We start from the raw sequence: 16,939 nt of genomic DNA, 5'->3' as shown, positions 1-16,939 counted from the left end.
GCTTTTGACAACAATGACGCCCATGGATCGATGCCTGCATCATGACGCTTGTGCGAGCTGTCAAATTTGAACGTCTCGATTGAATATTTGCTCAATATATACTCATAGTAACACTATTTTATTAAAGTCGTTGAATAGTTTCCAAGCATGCATTCGGACACTCCGTTTAAGTACATTCGGACTGATTCGCGAGTCACCGGTGGTTATTTGTTATGTGCTTTGGATGTCTCTGGAAAGATTCCACCGATGTTTGTTGTAAGCAAATTAAAAACCAGTAGACGTTTTTACGCTGCTCATAAAATACATCTGAAGACGGAAACGTGCAATGCATAATCATTCTTCTTGCCGTACAAAATATGCCTTTGTGCAACTTTCATATTAGCCGTTTTCACGATGGGTTAATGCACCGAAAAGTTTTTAAAAAAGGTTTGAAATGTTTCTATAAAGTTTTAGTACATAATAAACATTCTGACAAGGAAAATCATGCTTACATGCAATTCCATTAATATGAAACAGGTAAACTTCATGTACAAAATGAAAACAAACTTGCCACATTAAGGGAGAGCATTTATAGATATTTCTTCAGCTCATGCCTTTAGTTCATCCAAATTCTAGGAAAATACTTGGCTTGGCAATCAGCGATGTGCGTCGGTCGAGGGCGATGGATGCCGGCTTCCCATTATTGTTTACACCGGTGTTGTTTGGAACAAGATGGGCTTTGATTATCACTTCATTCAAGGATCATTCATCTTGGATCATGTTAAGAAATGCAAGCCCTGTAAGCTCTGTAAATACCGTAAGTAAGCTCTGTAAGTAACGCATACCTATGAGCATGGCCGATAGGATATAGGAGTCTTTTATGTTGCGTCCGCGTCAGAGATGCCATGAAACGTTTTTATAAGGTTTGAAAAGCTTCGGTAAGAAAAAACTGAGATCACACCTGTCCATAAAAGCATCTTGTAGCCAACTAACCGAAATTTTATCAAACGCTGCGTCTGTGACCCTGCCCTCAAATCTCTGTAAAACATTTTTCACCAATTATCGCTCATAAAAAGGTGTGTGATTGGAAAATGAGCGCTGAAAAACCTTTAAAAATTTAAATGTTTTTGCATCTTAATCCTTCGTGAAAACGGCTATTGTGTAATATGCTACTAAGAGAATTTCAAACGACATGAGCATATAATTTACGATGAAGAACAGCATGCGGATTGCTGATAACATATCGGTATGGTATGTTGTAGAACCGTGTTTTTTCATGTTTTTTTGTAAGCGTTAGCAGCTTGGAACAATTGTTGTGAACCCCGAACGACGTTTTGCAGATGTAGCACAAATGGCACATGACTACTACGCACGTAGCTTTTTGGGAATATTCTAACTATCGTGCATGATTCGGAGTGCTGCGATTTCGGATGTTATGCTTCTAGTCATCGGTGACTGTAAATATCGTTTAAGACTGAACGCAGTAGCTATAAGGGAATCGTTCACTGAAAACACATACTTGTTAGTTTGAGGGAGTTAGTGTTGGTCATTGTTCCGGCATATCCCGAGTGTCTCGCAGCGCTGTTGCGGTTGGACGGTGCGCGGACATGGCGAGCTGGACACTGAGAATTCACGTCGCCTGTTCTGCTGCGTGTGTGATGTCCGTGCATATGTGCTATCGGGTTCAGTCAAACAGAATGTGATCTTATCCAAGTAAATCTACACCCTTCAGGTTCGTAAAGCCGTCAGTGTATATTATCTGTCCGCGCTTGCCGACTGATGGGGACGTTGCTGCCTGATATTGAATGAGCGCAAGACAAAGTATTGTTACCCCAAAGCGGTGCCAAAGGTGCTATGTAACTGTGTACAGAAATGAGTGACTCCATTTTCCAGTATGCGTTATCGCCTGCTTCTTAGCGTCAGCTAGCTTTTGTATGCATCGCTACGCTCTTACGTTTGCGTATACGGGACTCGTGTCTACCAGCATTTGTTGAACCAAATCATTACAGGAGCATTGCTGAGGTACGCCAAAAATGTGTGTTTCTACTCCTTGACCACATCGCATTTGCACGTGGCTGCCTCACCTGTCAATTGCCCTTGGAACTGGTCCCAGCTGGCCAAACCCACTCTCATTCCTATGAAACAGCAGAATAGCTATTTCTACGTAAGTTAAGCGCCTATATCATAACAAAGACACCCCTACTAGACAAGCCGGCTCCATCCGCCACAGCAGCATGACAGCGGTGGATGGGACAGCACAGCGGCGAGCAGCGGTGACCCGCAGACAGCAGTGACATTGGCCAGCGCAGTCCGGGCAGTGACCCCGCCGCGCCCCGACACAGGTGACCGGCAGCCAGCAGTGACACTGGCCAGCGCCGTCCGGGCAGCGACCCCCGCCGCGCACCAACACAGGTGACCGGCAGCCAGCAGTGACACTAGCCAGCGCCGTCCGGGCAGTGACCCCCGCCGCGCACCAACACAGGTGACCGGCAGCCAGCAGTGACACTGGCCAGCGCCGTCCGGGCAGCGACCCCCGCCGCGCACCAACACAGGTGACCCGCAGCCAATCGGCGTGGTGCGCCGCCGGCCGGGCTGGTGGGCCGCCCGGGGGCCGCGAGAGGTGCCTCCGGCGCGGCTGCCTGCCGGCTCCGGTCGATAAGGCCCGAAGCCGGAGCGCGGTGGCCACAGAGTGCCGCGCAGCCGCAGACGCGGGGCGACGCGGCCTGTGGCGTGCTGCCTGAGGGCACACCGTCTCCGGCTGGGATCGGTCGTGCAAGAAAGAAGTCAACTTTTTGATATTCTTTAAAAGCAAGCACATCCGCACGATTTTGGTTTACTTTTAACTGTCTGGACAACGTCCGGGAACAAAAGATAAGCTCATGTAGGTAAATTACGGTCGCGCGTTGGAATAGTCATCGTGTTTTTAATCCTAGTAAACCATGGCAGAAGTAGAATTAATGATTTGCTGCGCCTCCAGGGCATCAATAATTGTCGGACCTTGATTTTAATTCACTTTTGGTTGATTTCCCTCCTTAATTCAACAATTGCCAACAATCGGAAGCTGTTGGAAATGCACAAGGCCATGCCTCATTCCACATAGCCCCTTCCCCTCTTAGTAAAGGGATCGATCCAACAAGACGAGATGTATACCTTTTCTTGCCACAGAGCAATAAGAAATATTCGAACATGAAGTGTCCAGGCTTGAAAAGCCCCAACGCCTGGCATTCAATATTTGGGCGCCTGGACTCGGTCGTAGCGTCACAGACTGCAACGTTATGGTGATAAAGTAACGTGACGTGGTGCTCGCGTCAGAGCGGAAAAGTGTTGAAGGGCTATCCAAAGACTATCAAAGATGTGAAAATAAAACCAGGATTGAACATGGTATGCAGGAGCAGGTCATGCAAAGTGCTCTTGAAAAACATGCTGGAGGTATCAGGTATCAATCTGCTGCGGAAGACATTTGGCCCCGTTACAGCACAAAGCGCGGCACGACGTCCAACTGACAGCTGATTGGCGGCGGCCGTTCGCGGTCAGGGCTCTGACCGTCGGAACTGTCATTCCTGGTCACCTGACACTTCCCGTTACACCATCGGGCTGTGGAATAGGCCGTGGAAAAGTGCGTAGACCATTATTCTCAAGTCTTACTTGGGTCATAGTTTTAAGAAGAAAATTATGATTTCGGTAATTATGGGATAAAATGGCTCCTTATATAAATTACGGGTCTGTTATTGGCTTCGAATTGACCATCTTAGTTCAGTCTACAGGCAAGTGAGAAGCATTTCCTTTGAGGTCAAAACTTCGAAGGATCTGTGCAGCGGAAAAGACAAAAACGAAACATGTCCACAACAGAAAACATGAAAGATCAGGGTAGATGTGAGTGCTTTTCGCTTCTCAGTTCAAAAGCAGGTTTTTGGTGAACGCCATCCCGTTAGGTTTCCAACACAGGAACACTGAACTGCATGCAGATAAATAATTGCGTGACGTCATGTTCCAGTTCTGGTTATGAGACAATAATAGGTCGGCTGCTGGCTGGATTGAGAACAGCCCCCCTTTACTGAGATCGTAGCAGCTCGTGCAGGTTTGTACTGGCCATCATGCACAGGAGTCCACAAGCATAATTGCTGCGGTTTCCTTAAGCCGCTGAGCTGAGGAAATGCCTCCTATCTGGCCGGTAAAATGCCCAGGAGAGAAAGAGAGGGAACGAGAGGTATATATATATATATATATATATATATATATATATATATGTATATGGAGGGGGGGGGGGGGTAAGGGGCGGCGCCAACGGAGAAGGGCAACGCGTCCTCCCATCATCAGATAGAAGAAGGCAGTCTCGTCTATCGTAGCTGCCTTCCTGCAAAATGAAATGCATTTTTTCGCAGATATTCACTACGGGGTCCGTGCTGGCAATTTTTACGTAATGCAGCTTCCTCACACCGGTAGGATTGCCTTGTTCAAATGCCATTACAAGGCTACTAGAACATCCAAAAGACTGCTCGTCATTATTCCCCTGCACTGGCCGAGCACGAAGTCTTCCGTGCCTCCATGCCTGGATTTTAAGGCCAGATTAGGTCATTTCAACATCATCCTGGCCTGGCAACCTGTTAATGTCACAGTAAGGTACAAATCACTTATCAGCTATTATTATATGTTACAACCGAATGTTACACATATTTTAAGGGAATGATGAATGTTGATATGAAATTGTAGCACACACAACTAAATGCAAAATCCTGAATTCTCCCGGCATGATTGCTATATTCGTATGTCGTATCTCAATGACCATCACGTATTATCACTGCGTTCACTGTCGTGTTTTGCGGCAAGTTAGGACACAAATAAACACGAATCCAAAAACTGGCATGTACTTCCTGTTCATTGTGCACTTTGAAACATTTTGTGCACAGGCATCGCGCATAATGGCGTTATTATAGAGTATGTTGTTTTGTCATCGCTGCAGACGAGGAATTTGATGGACAATTTTGTGAATGTTGCTGTCATAACTAGATTATATCACAGTATTACTATATCTTTAAACAACTGTCTTTTGAACAGTTTTTGAGTGGGATTCAGCTCCAATTTGAAATGGAGACGGGGCCTGAGCCAGGCTTGGCCGGGGAACGGAAACCCGTTCCGCTTGCTGTATAACGAGACCGAGAATTTGGTGATTACTGCAGAACCATGCAGTTATATTATGCATACGCATTGTCTGTTTCTTTAGGCTTGCGAAAATTTGATGATTTTATAATTTGTAACTAAATGACGTTCAGCGAACAATCTAACAGTAGATGGCCGGACTGTTCACATTGCCGCATAGGTCGGGTCCGTGTTTCCAACATCACTGCCAATCAGACGCATTTTTGGCATATTTCCTATCTTTCTAATCCTGGAACTTCTAAAACAATAAATTCAAGTAGATTAACATCATGCTTTTAGTGTAAGATAAGTATGTACGTAAATGAATAGCCGTAAAAATACTTCTTATTGAAAATGAGATCACTTGACCTAGTCTACAGTGTACAAAAAATGCAAAAAAGATGCAGTGACGTAGCCAAGTATGGCGCAATGAGGAAATATGGCACCTGAGGCAAGATGTTTACAAAAGGTGCTGGGCAATTTCACGGGAATGCTGCCTGAATTCGCAGGATTTCGAAGAAAATTGACATTCGGTCCTCTGGGGAAAATGTTGGCCTCGAGTCTGAGGAAATGGTGCTGAAAATGTCTTGGGCATTGTGTCGTTTTATTTTTACGGTGCACTTGAGGATTTTTAATGAGGTCACAAATGGCTCCCATTCGCACCAATTAGAAAGGCGATAAAACAGCATGCCGCTCATGCAACCTGACAAGGCCCCCGTTCATCGGTTTCTTCCGTCTTTTCTGGCCCGCAACATACATTTTCTTGATGGCGTTGGAGCTGTGAGTATCAAACATACGGAGGCACCCAGGGCACCCAGGCACCCACCATCGAAGACGCATGGGGCAGCCGCAACCTAGCCATTTGCCAAATATCTATTTACATCATGCTTTTAGTGAAAGATGGGTATGTACGTAAATGAACAGTGGTAAAAATACTTCTTTTTCAAAATGAGATCACTTGACCTAGTCTACAGTATGCAAAAAAATGCAAGAAAATACAGTGACGTAGCCAGGCATGGTGCAAAGAGGAAATCATATATGGCGGCGGCGGCGGCATTATATATCATATAATCAATAGGCGGTGGCATCATATGTTCTGCGCAATGTGGGGCGCAACGCGCGGGAACCGACACAGAAGTCGTCACACTTCTGCGTCTTCTCATGACCTAGTCCGCCAGCTGAGTCACAGCTGAGCGCAGGTTCAGCGCGCGACAGCGGCTGAATATTGACTTCGCTTAATGGTGACGCAGAGGGGCATCAATGCAGCACGAGTGAGTCACGGCCATCGCTTTCTTCCGGTGAACCAAGGTTATGTTGGAGCTGCTGTTGCCAGAATAAGCGCGTCACGTTATAGAACGTTGCGCCGTGCTTATGGTCGTACCATAAACGACAGTGATGCAGACCCGGAAGGAGTTCAAGTAGATTGGTAATCTGAGAGATGGTAGAGATGGTAATTTTAAAGTTCAGTCAGTGCAGGTCACAGCCCTGCTCTTTTAAAGACTTAAAATACTCTGGTTTCTGAGCTCACGGCCGCGAACTTGTGCAGACCTTTTCAAGGACAGCCCGGCAAGCATGACGCCAAAAAAACGCGGTGCGAATGCTCTAACTCATTGGTCATATGGTACCCAAGGCCACGAAAATATGATCATGGAGTTGTTCGTGTCTGAACAACGTTGGCATCACATCTGGCAACAACGGACTTGAAATGGTTTTCAACCAATATAATGTGGTAAATGCAAGCTTCGAACATGCATCATGTTTTATGAAGCATGGTGCAGAAAGGTATGATGCATTTGCACCAGTTGTAATGAAAATAAATCCGGGAAACGAAAAAACTTACAAATAGCGCCATAATGCTCATGGAAGCAAATGATACAGAATCACGGAAAATATGTACAAGAGAAAGCCAAGACAGAGCAAGTTGAAATACTGCAAGGGAGGTACAAGTCCGCTGCAAGAGCTGTAAGTCCGCTGCGGTGGCAAATTCGCACGGCCAGTTTGGAAGCCGATCAGACGTCATGCAAACTTTACGTGACGCAGTCAAATAATGATGCATATAATCGTGACGCTGTGTTGTCTAGAGCAGTCTGTTGCACATAACAGCATGCTGCTCGTCACAAGTGATCTTATTTCATCGTAGCTGATACTTGCCTCAATATCTTTAAATGTGGAGCAGTCACTTTACTATTTTGATTAGCAAAACGAGAATTAACAAAAAGTACTTTGAATCAGGTGCCCAAGCCAAAGCGTAGCTCTGGGGCAAAAATATGAGAAATAGAACACTGTGACGCTTTTTCCACCGGGCTTATCAAATTTGTACACTGTTATGGCCAACTGGCCTAAATGACAGCCTGCACTGTGCTAAATAAGCTACGATGTTGCGAAAGGACCTCGCTGTCAGCTTGGAGCATGTGCCAACTTTAAAAGTTGGGAAGAGAGGGGAACAGATCCATTTGATTTTTTCCAGTCAACGTCCACGAGGTCAACACTAGATTTTCAGAAGGTTCTGGGCCTCGGTCTCTGTCCTGTTCCCCAGTTTCCGCACCCCCAGGCCTCATGGTGGTGCAGCGCATGATACATAGGGAATTTGCATAGCGATGACCCCTAAGAAGAGCGCCAATCATTATACTCTTGATTCCTCACCTGACTTTTTAAAAAATTGAACGGCTTTGATGGTTTTACGACAGTCGCCCTACCCAAAATTGGTGGCACCGCCCCTCTACACCCACCCACTCAACCATATGATTATATATATATATATATATATATATATATATATATATATATATATATGCGTGTCTATATTGTATGTATGTATGTGTGTGTGTGTGTGTGCGTGTTTATGTATGCATATGTGTGTGCGTGTGTGTGTGTGCGTGCGTGTGTGCATGCATGCATGGGTGCTTGTGCGTGTGCGTGTGCGCGTGTTTGTGTGAATGTATGTGTATATATGCTCCACGGTTGGATTCTGCAGAACCAGACACACACATGGCGGGTAACAACAAACTGTTTCGAGTTTATTGACGCTCGCAAAAATAATTGACAGCTCGGAAAGCAAACAATTATTGATTGTCACACGAGTAAATGGCAACATGGCCCCAACCGACAGCACACCCCACCACGCCCCCGTGCCGCTGACCGCACGCTGGAGCAGGCACACGCACGCACGCACACACGCACGCACGCATACAGGTAGGCATCCACACGCACTCAGGCGCGCTGGGAAGCTCTAGGGTTCGCACCGCTCGTTATTGCTACCGAACTGAGGATGGGTCGAGCACACTAGTATGGCACGGTCGCCCACGGTATCTAAAATGTAGACCACATTGAGCAAGATTTGCGATTAACAGCCGCCTGGCTAGGCGATCATGCATGCCGCTGACTCCCCACTCGGCAGACACGATCACGGAGCAGCTGCGGGACCAGCCAGTTCACCCCGCCGCAGCCGCGCACACTGGACGCCTCGGCTCGGCCGGTTGTCTCCAGACGACGCCTCACCCGCTCATGGTCAGTGTGCGAGCGGTCAGGCACGCGTCACTGCTCGCCAGACGCAGGCGGGCGCGGGACGCGTCACTGGCCTGGCGCGAGGCGCTCGCGGGGCGCGTCACTGGCCCGGCGCGAGGCGCTCGCGGGGCGCGTCACTGGCCCGTCGGGAGGCGCTCGCGTCACTGCGCCGCCGGCGTCTGCGCGCCCGGCGCCGTGGCGGACGGCGGCGTCACGCCGTCGGCAGGCGTCGGCGATACACGGCACTCCACTCGACGCACTCTTCCCCCGATCGACCTCATGCCGGCGTCGAGCACGGCGCCGGGCGCTGCCGGCTCTCTCTTCGCGCACAGGCCACGCCGCCGGTCCGGTCTCGGACCGCCCTTGCAGTCCTGCTGATGTGTGCGAAGCTGCTCGCATGCTTCCTTCGCGGTCGTCAGGGCTTGGCGGCTGCCTTTGTCCGACGACGCTCTATGAAACCGCCCGCGAACACGTACTGTCGTTGGAGAGCCACGTTACGAATACCGTAGCGAGTGTCCGAAATCTGCCAGACGACGAAGAAATAAAGACTAATGGTAAATCGATGGCGACGGCTGGAGAAGCAATACCGTTTCGTTGGACATCAGCTGCGGGTACATTTCGTTTCCCGGCCGTTCTCTGCTCGCTCGGCGCTGCCTAGCGCCTGTACCGGAAGCGATGAATGAGGTGGAGCAGCGTCTCACCAAGCGGCCACCAACGAATTATACCCCGGCGCGCGGCCCAGCGCATCAGAAGGCCAATCTACGGCGGCAGCGTTCTGAAAATCCTTTCAAATTGGACTCAGCCCTCGGCGCCCAATGCTGTTCTCGGCGTGCGGCCTGGGTGCCAGCCCATGGCGGTATCGGGGGGCGCGGTCGCAAGGTCACGTCAGGCCAGCCGAGCGGGGCCCAGCGCACCGGTGCCGGTCGCGGGGCGCGCTGACCTCGTGCGTGCCGCCGGCCGCCTGCCGATGAGCGGGCCGACTGCCGAGGGAGCCGGCCAATGACCGTCCGGTGATAGGGGGTCTGGGCTCGAGACGGACCGTCACGCACCGGCACACCCGACCGAGCCGGAGCACGTCATGCTGGGCGGCGGCGCTCTTCGATGGGATTAAAACATCCCCGAGGCGGCAGCGGACGATCCCTGGCGCCACGGTGCGTTCGTGGCGGCCCTTCTGGCCCCCTGGGACGGGCAACCTGGTCTCCAGGGGCGACAGGCTGGATGGAAGTGGGATGGGTTGGAGAACGGTCGCCGTGCAACTCTGATACAGAGTCGTGCGTCCCATGATGGCCTCAAAATATTCCGCCCGATGCTTCATTCTTCGTGGAGTGTTAAACATGTGATAAATTATTTGGAATAAATTACCCGATGCAAACATAGGTACCTACAACATAATTTAGCCAAGCACTTGATCGGCAATGTGCTCTTGTAAATACAGCTGCAACAAAGTAAGCTTTATGCAATGCTACAAAAATGCAGCTCAATTCGACTTCATTAGCTTTCTCCTTTGATTTCTGTTATCCATTTCAGCAAACGTTTTACCTGGACCTTTTTGCATTTGAAATAAAATGGTTCCAATGAAACTACAACCGGGTAAAATTTGAATATCTCGCCAGAGTTTCGGGTAGGTAAGTTAATTTCTACTGAGACTCGGAGCCCCTAGCGTTTTCAGTCTCAAATCTAGCATCGGGGGGAATTAATTTGCTTAATCAAAGTCTTTCCGGAAGAAAAGGGTGAAATATACCATCTCATTTCAACTGCTATTAAATGGCATAGTTAGATTTAATTGGGGCCTCATGTAAGGTAATGCACACAGTTGCAGCGCCCTAAAGCAATGCGATAATGCGCTGGCCGGTTTGAAACACAGCTTCTCAGACAGCAGCTTCCACAACACATCCATCTCCGTCCGGGCCCGGCCTGCGGCTTCAGTGGTGGCGCCCTGAGGTCGGGCAGTGAGCGTGTCGCCGCGCCCAGTCGGCCGCGACGCGGCGCCTTGATGACGCCGGCTGTGCTCCAGCCGTCCCGGTCCGCCTTGATGACGACGCGGGTGTCCCCCGGCGCGCTCGGCCCGCCTTGATGACAGTGTCGCCGGTGTCCGTGGCGCCGCTCGGCCGTGTCCAGCCGCCCGCCGCCGCCACTGTCGTCCATCAGCCGCGAGGACGCGCGCCGGCGCCCGTCGGCGTCGACGACGTCACGCGGCGCGGCTCACACGTCACCGGCGAAGACGGCCATCTGGTGCGCCACCTCCGACAGCTGCACGTCGATTGCCTGGGTGGTGTCGTACAGGAACGGCGACTCGCACAGGATGACGAACGTGCCGAGCAGCGAGACGACGCCGAACAGCAGCAGCAGCACCCTGTCGATCACCATGGCGATGAACGCCCAGTCCTGGTCCTCCTGCAATCAGACGGGCGACGCGATCAATAGGGTGGCGTCTGTTGCACGCCCGCCGACGCCGGCCGGCCAACTGCCGGCGCCGGCTCGCTTCGAACGAGCGAGCCGCGAACGAACGGGCGGCTCGCGGCTCGCGCGGCTCGCCGGTCAGGCCGCCGTGGGCCCGAGTCCCTCCCGCGCGAGCCGCTGTTTACCGAGCCGGCCACGTCTTCAAATGAGACGCGACGAAAACAGCGAGGCGAGCGAACCGGCCCCGGCCAGACCAGAGGCCCAGCTCTCGCTAGATCGCTCCCAGCACAGCCGAGTCAGCCGGCCGGCAACAAAAGCTGCCCGGTCGCGGCGCCGCGGGGCGGAACGGGGCGGACCGCGCCGAAAACAGACGGAGCGCGGCCGACAAGACGCCCAGGCGCGCTCAACTGGTGCCGCGCCGGCCGCCGCTCGCCAAAACGGCGGACGGCCAGAGAGGGGCGCCGCTGCGGGAGATGATTACCGCAGCGCGCCGGCGCTGACAGCATACAGCGCAGTTCAGGGAAGTTTCAGTACCGGATGGAAAGCTGTAAATCGCTCCAGCTTATCCCAGATCAAATACTGAGCGTTTGGTAGATGTGCGGATGGGTCAGAAGGAAATGGAAATGCAACTGCGTGCATTTAGGAGCGCCAATCCGTGAGTATCACGTGGTCGTGAGTATACCATGAGCAGGAGGTACATAACCCTGCAGTAGCTTCACTCGGTCGTCCTGCCACAGCACAACGCCGCACTGGCAAAAGTTACCTAATCTATAGCCTCCATTCATCTCAGTGAAATATCAAATAAATAAAGTCGATGCGAAATGGCCTACCATAAAAGTCCTCATAAATCCGGCGGGTCCTTCGACACAATTTTCGGACGACCTGACACATGGTCACAAACTCACAACCATTTACTTAGCAGGCCGATCCTGTGACTCCGAACCAAAGCTGATCGCAATGGTTCTCGGAAATCTCCGCCATCTCAAGAAAATACAATGCGTATGGTGTCGCTTCAAGTTGGGCTACTTGATGTTGCATATCTTCGACCCATGCAAGGCTCCACTGAGCAAATACAAAAGCATTGCGGACGGTATGGCAACAACGTCAACTGGTTCTGCAAATGTTTATGCGCGCAAAGTCGACACGTTGCCGACCTCCGCACAAACACCAGCTGAGACACCCATCCTACCCCATCCTATCCTTCCCCGGCACTCACCTCGTCAAACTGGTCCTGCACCTTCCAGCAGTGGTGCACGAACTTGACGTTCTGTATGGCGCGCTCGATCTCGAACGGGTAGCGCCGCTCGTCACCGAAGAAGTTCAGAGCCTGGAGCCGGGCGCTCTCATCCATCTCGGCGTGCACAGGCTGGAACGCGCCGAGGGGGGCGCTGGCACTGGGCTCGAATGGAGCCGACGCCGGCGCGTCGCGCTCCGGCATGCGCATCAGGATGAACCGCGGCAGCTCGTGGATGAAAAAGCTGCGCACCCAAGGCGCCATCTTGTGCGTGGACGGCTTGCGGTAGTGGATGTTGAGGATGACGATGGTGGAGATGACGGATATGGTGACCAGGATCATAGTGAACAGCAGGTACTTGCCGAGCAGCGGCACCGCCAGCGACGTCGACGGAATGATCTCCGAGATGAGCAAGAAAAACATGGTCTGCGAGAGCAGGATGGTAATGCAGAGGGCCACCTTCTCGCCGGAATCGGCCGGCAGGTAGAACACGAGCACCGACAGGTACGAGAGGCCCACGCACGGGATGATGAGGTTCACAGTGTAGAACAACGTCTTCCTGCGCAACGTCACGTTGAAGTAGATATCTGAAAAAGACGTATACGGTGTAAGTGAGGGAGTTTATCGGCGGGCACACATCCACGGAGTGCCGCTGGCAATCTGCTGAGTGCTGCTGAGTGCTATTGAGTGCCGCCGCCAACAAGTGTCGGTAATCGCCCGGCTGATCAATGTGCGGTACATGTTCCATGCGGCTGTCTAATTGGGGCTTTAACGGCTTCGGGGACGCATCCGGCCCAAACATATGGCAATGACATCGACATTTCTCAGGCCTACGACGATGAGTCCTTGCGCGAACAGTCGGCAGGACTGTTTCGTTGGTGACGTAGATGTGGAGCATCCAAGAGGGACCAGACTAGCGGAATGCATCATCCAAACGCCGTCAATGCTTTTGTCTCACTTGCTCCAAGGAAGTCCTAGTCCCCGTCACATATTCACACGCCAAAGTAAGTCTTCTTCCTGACATACTTACGTCACTTGTTAGCTGTGCCATACCGTTTACACACATCTGTAGTACTAAGTATGCCCAACATCACGCAGTGATCTTAGTAAAGTACCGCCTTAATGAGCAACAACCTTAGATGGTATCCAACGATAAGCTGTTCCGTCTACAGGGGGCCAAAATGTGTTTAATATGAATATGCTTCCGTGTCCAGTGCTAACGCCGATGCCTTGACATTTACTATTATGTATCGCACCCCATCATTCTGCAACTAAAACGACTGAAGGGAGCAGCCATTTAGCCATCTGGCCAGTTTTAAGTGACCTTGCACTTAATAGCGTCATCCACTCTCCTGGTCTGTAGCATGCCACATCATAGTGCCTAATCGTGTCTTCTGCCTCGCTGTCTGACGCAGTCGCTGGCTGTGCGTGGTCCGAACACTACATGCTCCGTTGATCCAATTTGTGCGCGCTCCAACTGATCCACGTGCCTAACCGTGTACAGCATGCAATTTTTCATGCTATATGGCAATGGGCGCCAGCATTTCCCGGGGCCTTATTTATGGCGTAGCTTTTCTGATGTGGTCACTGCTTAGGATGGGAAAAAATGTTCCATGGATGATGCAAACCACGTGATAAATGGCCGGCTCCCGTTTGAATCCAATGCTGCATCGCTCGATCCATAACACAGCCAGACGTGATTTGTATCCGCCGAAGCTGTTCCGGCCTGCCAAATCTAAACCCCGGTCACCTCATAACATAGGGCTGACACGATCGACCCCGGTCGGACGTGCTCCTGGCGACAGACAGCTGCCCGCGAGCGTCTGGAGTGCACGACTGATGCAGATGTGACCTCGATTGAATTTGGCGCAAGTTGTCTCAGCACCAAACTACGAACATGAAGTACGAATTCCAAAAATGCATCCGGAAATCGGTACATCATTACCCGAGGGCGAATCTATGGAGGTGCATGCTCGGAGATATTTGTGTGGTGACCCTCCACCCGCGCTTCAAGTACAAGTGGCCCCAGGTTCAGAGCTACGGAATGAGACGCTCTGCGGGAGAGCGAGATTGAATTTTGTACAAAAGAATGGGATGTGAAACCATCACGCGGCGGGAGCAGCCGTCCCGGAGCGTTGAGATCAAGCTACGGTCCAACGCTGCCTGCCATGCGTGCCTGCCAATCCAGATCCAGAGACTGATAATCTACCCGACGCCGTTCTACAGCGCTGTAACCAGCGGCCTTTCGCGACGGCGCCTGAGGCGTCATCGCACTCGTGCCCGCAGGACAGGCCCGGCCGGCGGCAGCCCTTATCTCGGCTGTCTCATCAGCCGGCGGCCCTCCAGCCCAAGTTGCCCCATAGCAGCCGTAACAAATCTCCGATAGCTCCATCGTCGGCAGAAGAGCACTGCACTCCGTCGCGGAGAGCGGGCGGTGCTTGCAAACTGAAGCGTCAGGAATTCATCTGCGTACTCTTCCGCCTCAAGATACGCTCGCAGGCGCTCATTTGCATAAGGCGACAGAATGGACCAGCGGGCGTTTTAAGCGTGAGATCGTTTGACCCTGGCAGGGGCGGGAGAAACTGAAATCAGTTGCTACCTTCACGGAATTATGTTTCGGAATAGCTCCAGTTATTCTGAAGTAATCCTCGTGAAGCCTTTAGTATGCTCTGCAGGCTTAATTCCTCACATGGTGTGGCAGTTTGAGATCCAGGTGGATCACCTCAGCGGCTTTTAGCTGGGGTACACCGGAACGAATCACGTCAGCGGCTTTTAGCTGAGGCATGTCGGACCGGATCACGCCAGCGGCTTTTAGCTGAGGCATGCCGGAACGAATCACGTCAGCGACTTTTAGCTGGAGCATACCAGAATGGATCACGTCAGCGGCTTTTAGCTGAGGCACGCCAGAATGAATCACGTCAGCGGCTTTTAGCTGAGGCATGCCGGAACGAATCACGTCAGCGGCTTTTAGCTGAGGCATGCCGGAACGAATCACGTCAGCGGCTTTTAGCTGGAGCATACCAGAATGGATCACGTCAGCGCCTCAGTGGCATCAACGACTCTTTTGGTATCAAAAACACAGCTGTGCCCTGTATGGTCGCTAATCTATGGCGGGTCAAAGACGGGCCAGCGTGATTTCTAGGGAAGCGTTCTGTGCGATGCGACCACGGAGTGTAATAAGGAAGCCAGACGCATTCAAGATGGTTTTTTAGACAATTAGACAATTCATTTAGGATTACGACTAATCCCATCAACCTTGCGCCAGGTAAAAAGACCGAAGTTACGAGTACGAGCTTAAGCCCAATCGCACTTAAGTTGGGGACCTTGGTTTCGGGGGTAGTTTTTGACGCTCATTTCGGTGCCGCCGGGACATCAGCAGACATCTTATTTAAGCCTCGTTGAGGTCAATTGAGGCCACCGATGTCAAATCTCCTAGTGAAAGTTAGGAACAAAACGTCCCACGTAGTATTTCACGCATATTTGAATTCAAATATGAACACAATCTCAGAGGTTTTTGCTATACATGACCTTCTGAATGTCAAATAAAGCAATAAGATGGCATGAAGACCAGTGATCTTTTGCTTAGAAGAGGTATCTAGGTTGAAGGGAGTGCTCCACATTTGTATGGGGTTCTGAACTGAAATATCCACATTGAAAGCCTTTCGATGTAGTTCGCGGTCATACACTTCTTAAAACCTAAACCCTCTCTGGCTACTGAGCTTTAAGGCCGCAAGGATGTGGGAGAGTAACTGTAGGAGAACATTTTTAGGTCACCTTGGAATGCATGATGTCATAATAATATCATTCTAAATTCTATTATTCCATTGTCCACACGCCGATCAAGGCCAAGGAAGATATAACAGTCGAGTCGCTCATGGCGTGCGTGAGCACAATTTCTAGACACACCGGCTGCCACTTGGCTCTCAATAAGTCTTGTGCAGTGGATGATGACGCAATCAAGCAATGACGTAACGAGAAGGCACATTTACTAATTAGAGAAAACTGTATTGTCTGGAGCAGTCCTCGTCCACTTAAAAGTATACCACCAATTATAAGTGAATATTTCATTCCATTTCACAGTTGGTTCAGTCTCTTCAAATGTAGAATATTCCCTTTAAAGGTGGTTGCATGAGAAGGCCCGAGGACATTGCAGGCACCAATCCGGAGTTTGGCCTTATTTCACCTGAACGTTATAACCTAGGGACCTCACAATTGGTCACAGGTGAGTTCATGAATGCCCATCTCCTCTGTAAATTTGTGCTATTTACTTCCCTCGATTTATGAAATACCGGGGGCAGATTAACCCTCACCAGGGCACGTCGCGTTCATCCGATCACCAGGGGGCGCCGATGATCTTTGGCATAATCAAGTATACATCCCGAAAGGAAACGCACAAAATGTAGGATCGCAGATCGAGGACGATCGTTGGACTATATGTGCAGATAGCTTACGCCGCGCTACTTGGCGCTGTCAAGGATGTCGCAGCAGCGAGCATTCGACAAGCTGTTTATTGTGGTCAGACTGGAACTGTGCGGAACCGAAGCATTGCGGCAGCGATAAGATAGTCAAATACACAGCGGCGGCGACATGACTGGCTTGAAATTTCCGGCTTGCAAAAACGGGGGCGCTTATGGCCGACCGATAACCGAGTACAGACCGTCGTTTCAATTTTAAACGCTTCATTTG

General features: G+C 50.9%; 1 protein-coding gene across 1 annotated transcript in view; it reads right to left on the bottom strand.

Moving 5' to 3' along the window:
- Positions 1 to 10,821: 10,821 nt before the first annotated feature.
- Positions 10,822 to 16,939, bottom strand: part of LOC119100304 (uncharacterized) — a gene marked incomplete at its 5' end in the record, with an annotated part of 121,517 nt that continues 115,399 nt past the window's right edge. The window contains 2 exon segments of the mRNA XM_037223410.1: positions 10,822 to 11,013; positions 12,236 to 12,840. Coding sequence (XP_037079305.1) covers positions 10,822 to 11,013; positions 12,236 to 12,840 — 797 coding nt within the window.

This window comes from Pollicipes pollicipes, unplaced genomic scaffold (assembly GCF_011947565.3).
Source record: "Pollicipes pollicipes isolate AB1234 unplaced genomic scaffold, Ppol_2.1 Scaffold_4881;HRSCAF=5763_pilon_pilon_pilon, whole genome shotgun sequence".
Classification (NCBI taxonomy): domain Eukaryota; kingdom Metazoa; phylum Arthropoda; class Thecostraca; order Pollicipedomorpha; family Pollicipedidae; genus Pollicipes; species Pollicipes pollicipes.
Note: the sequence above shows the minus strand (reverse complement) of the source record. Positions and strands in the feature narration are given on the sequence as shown.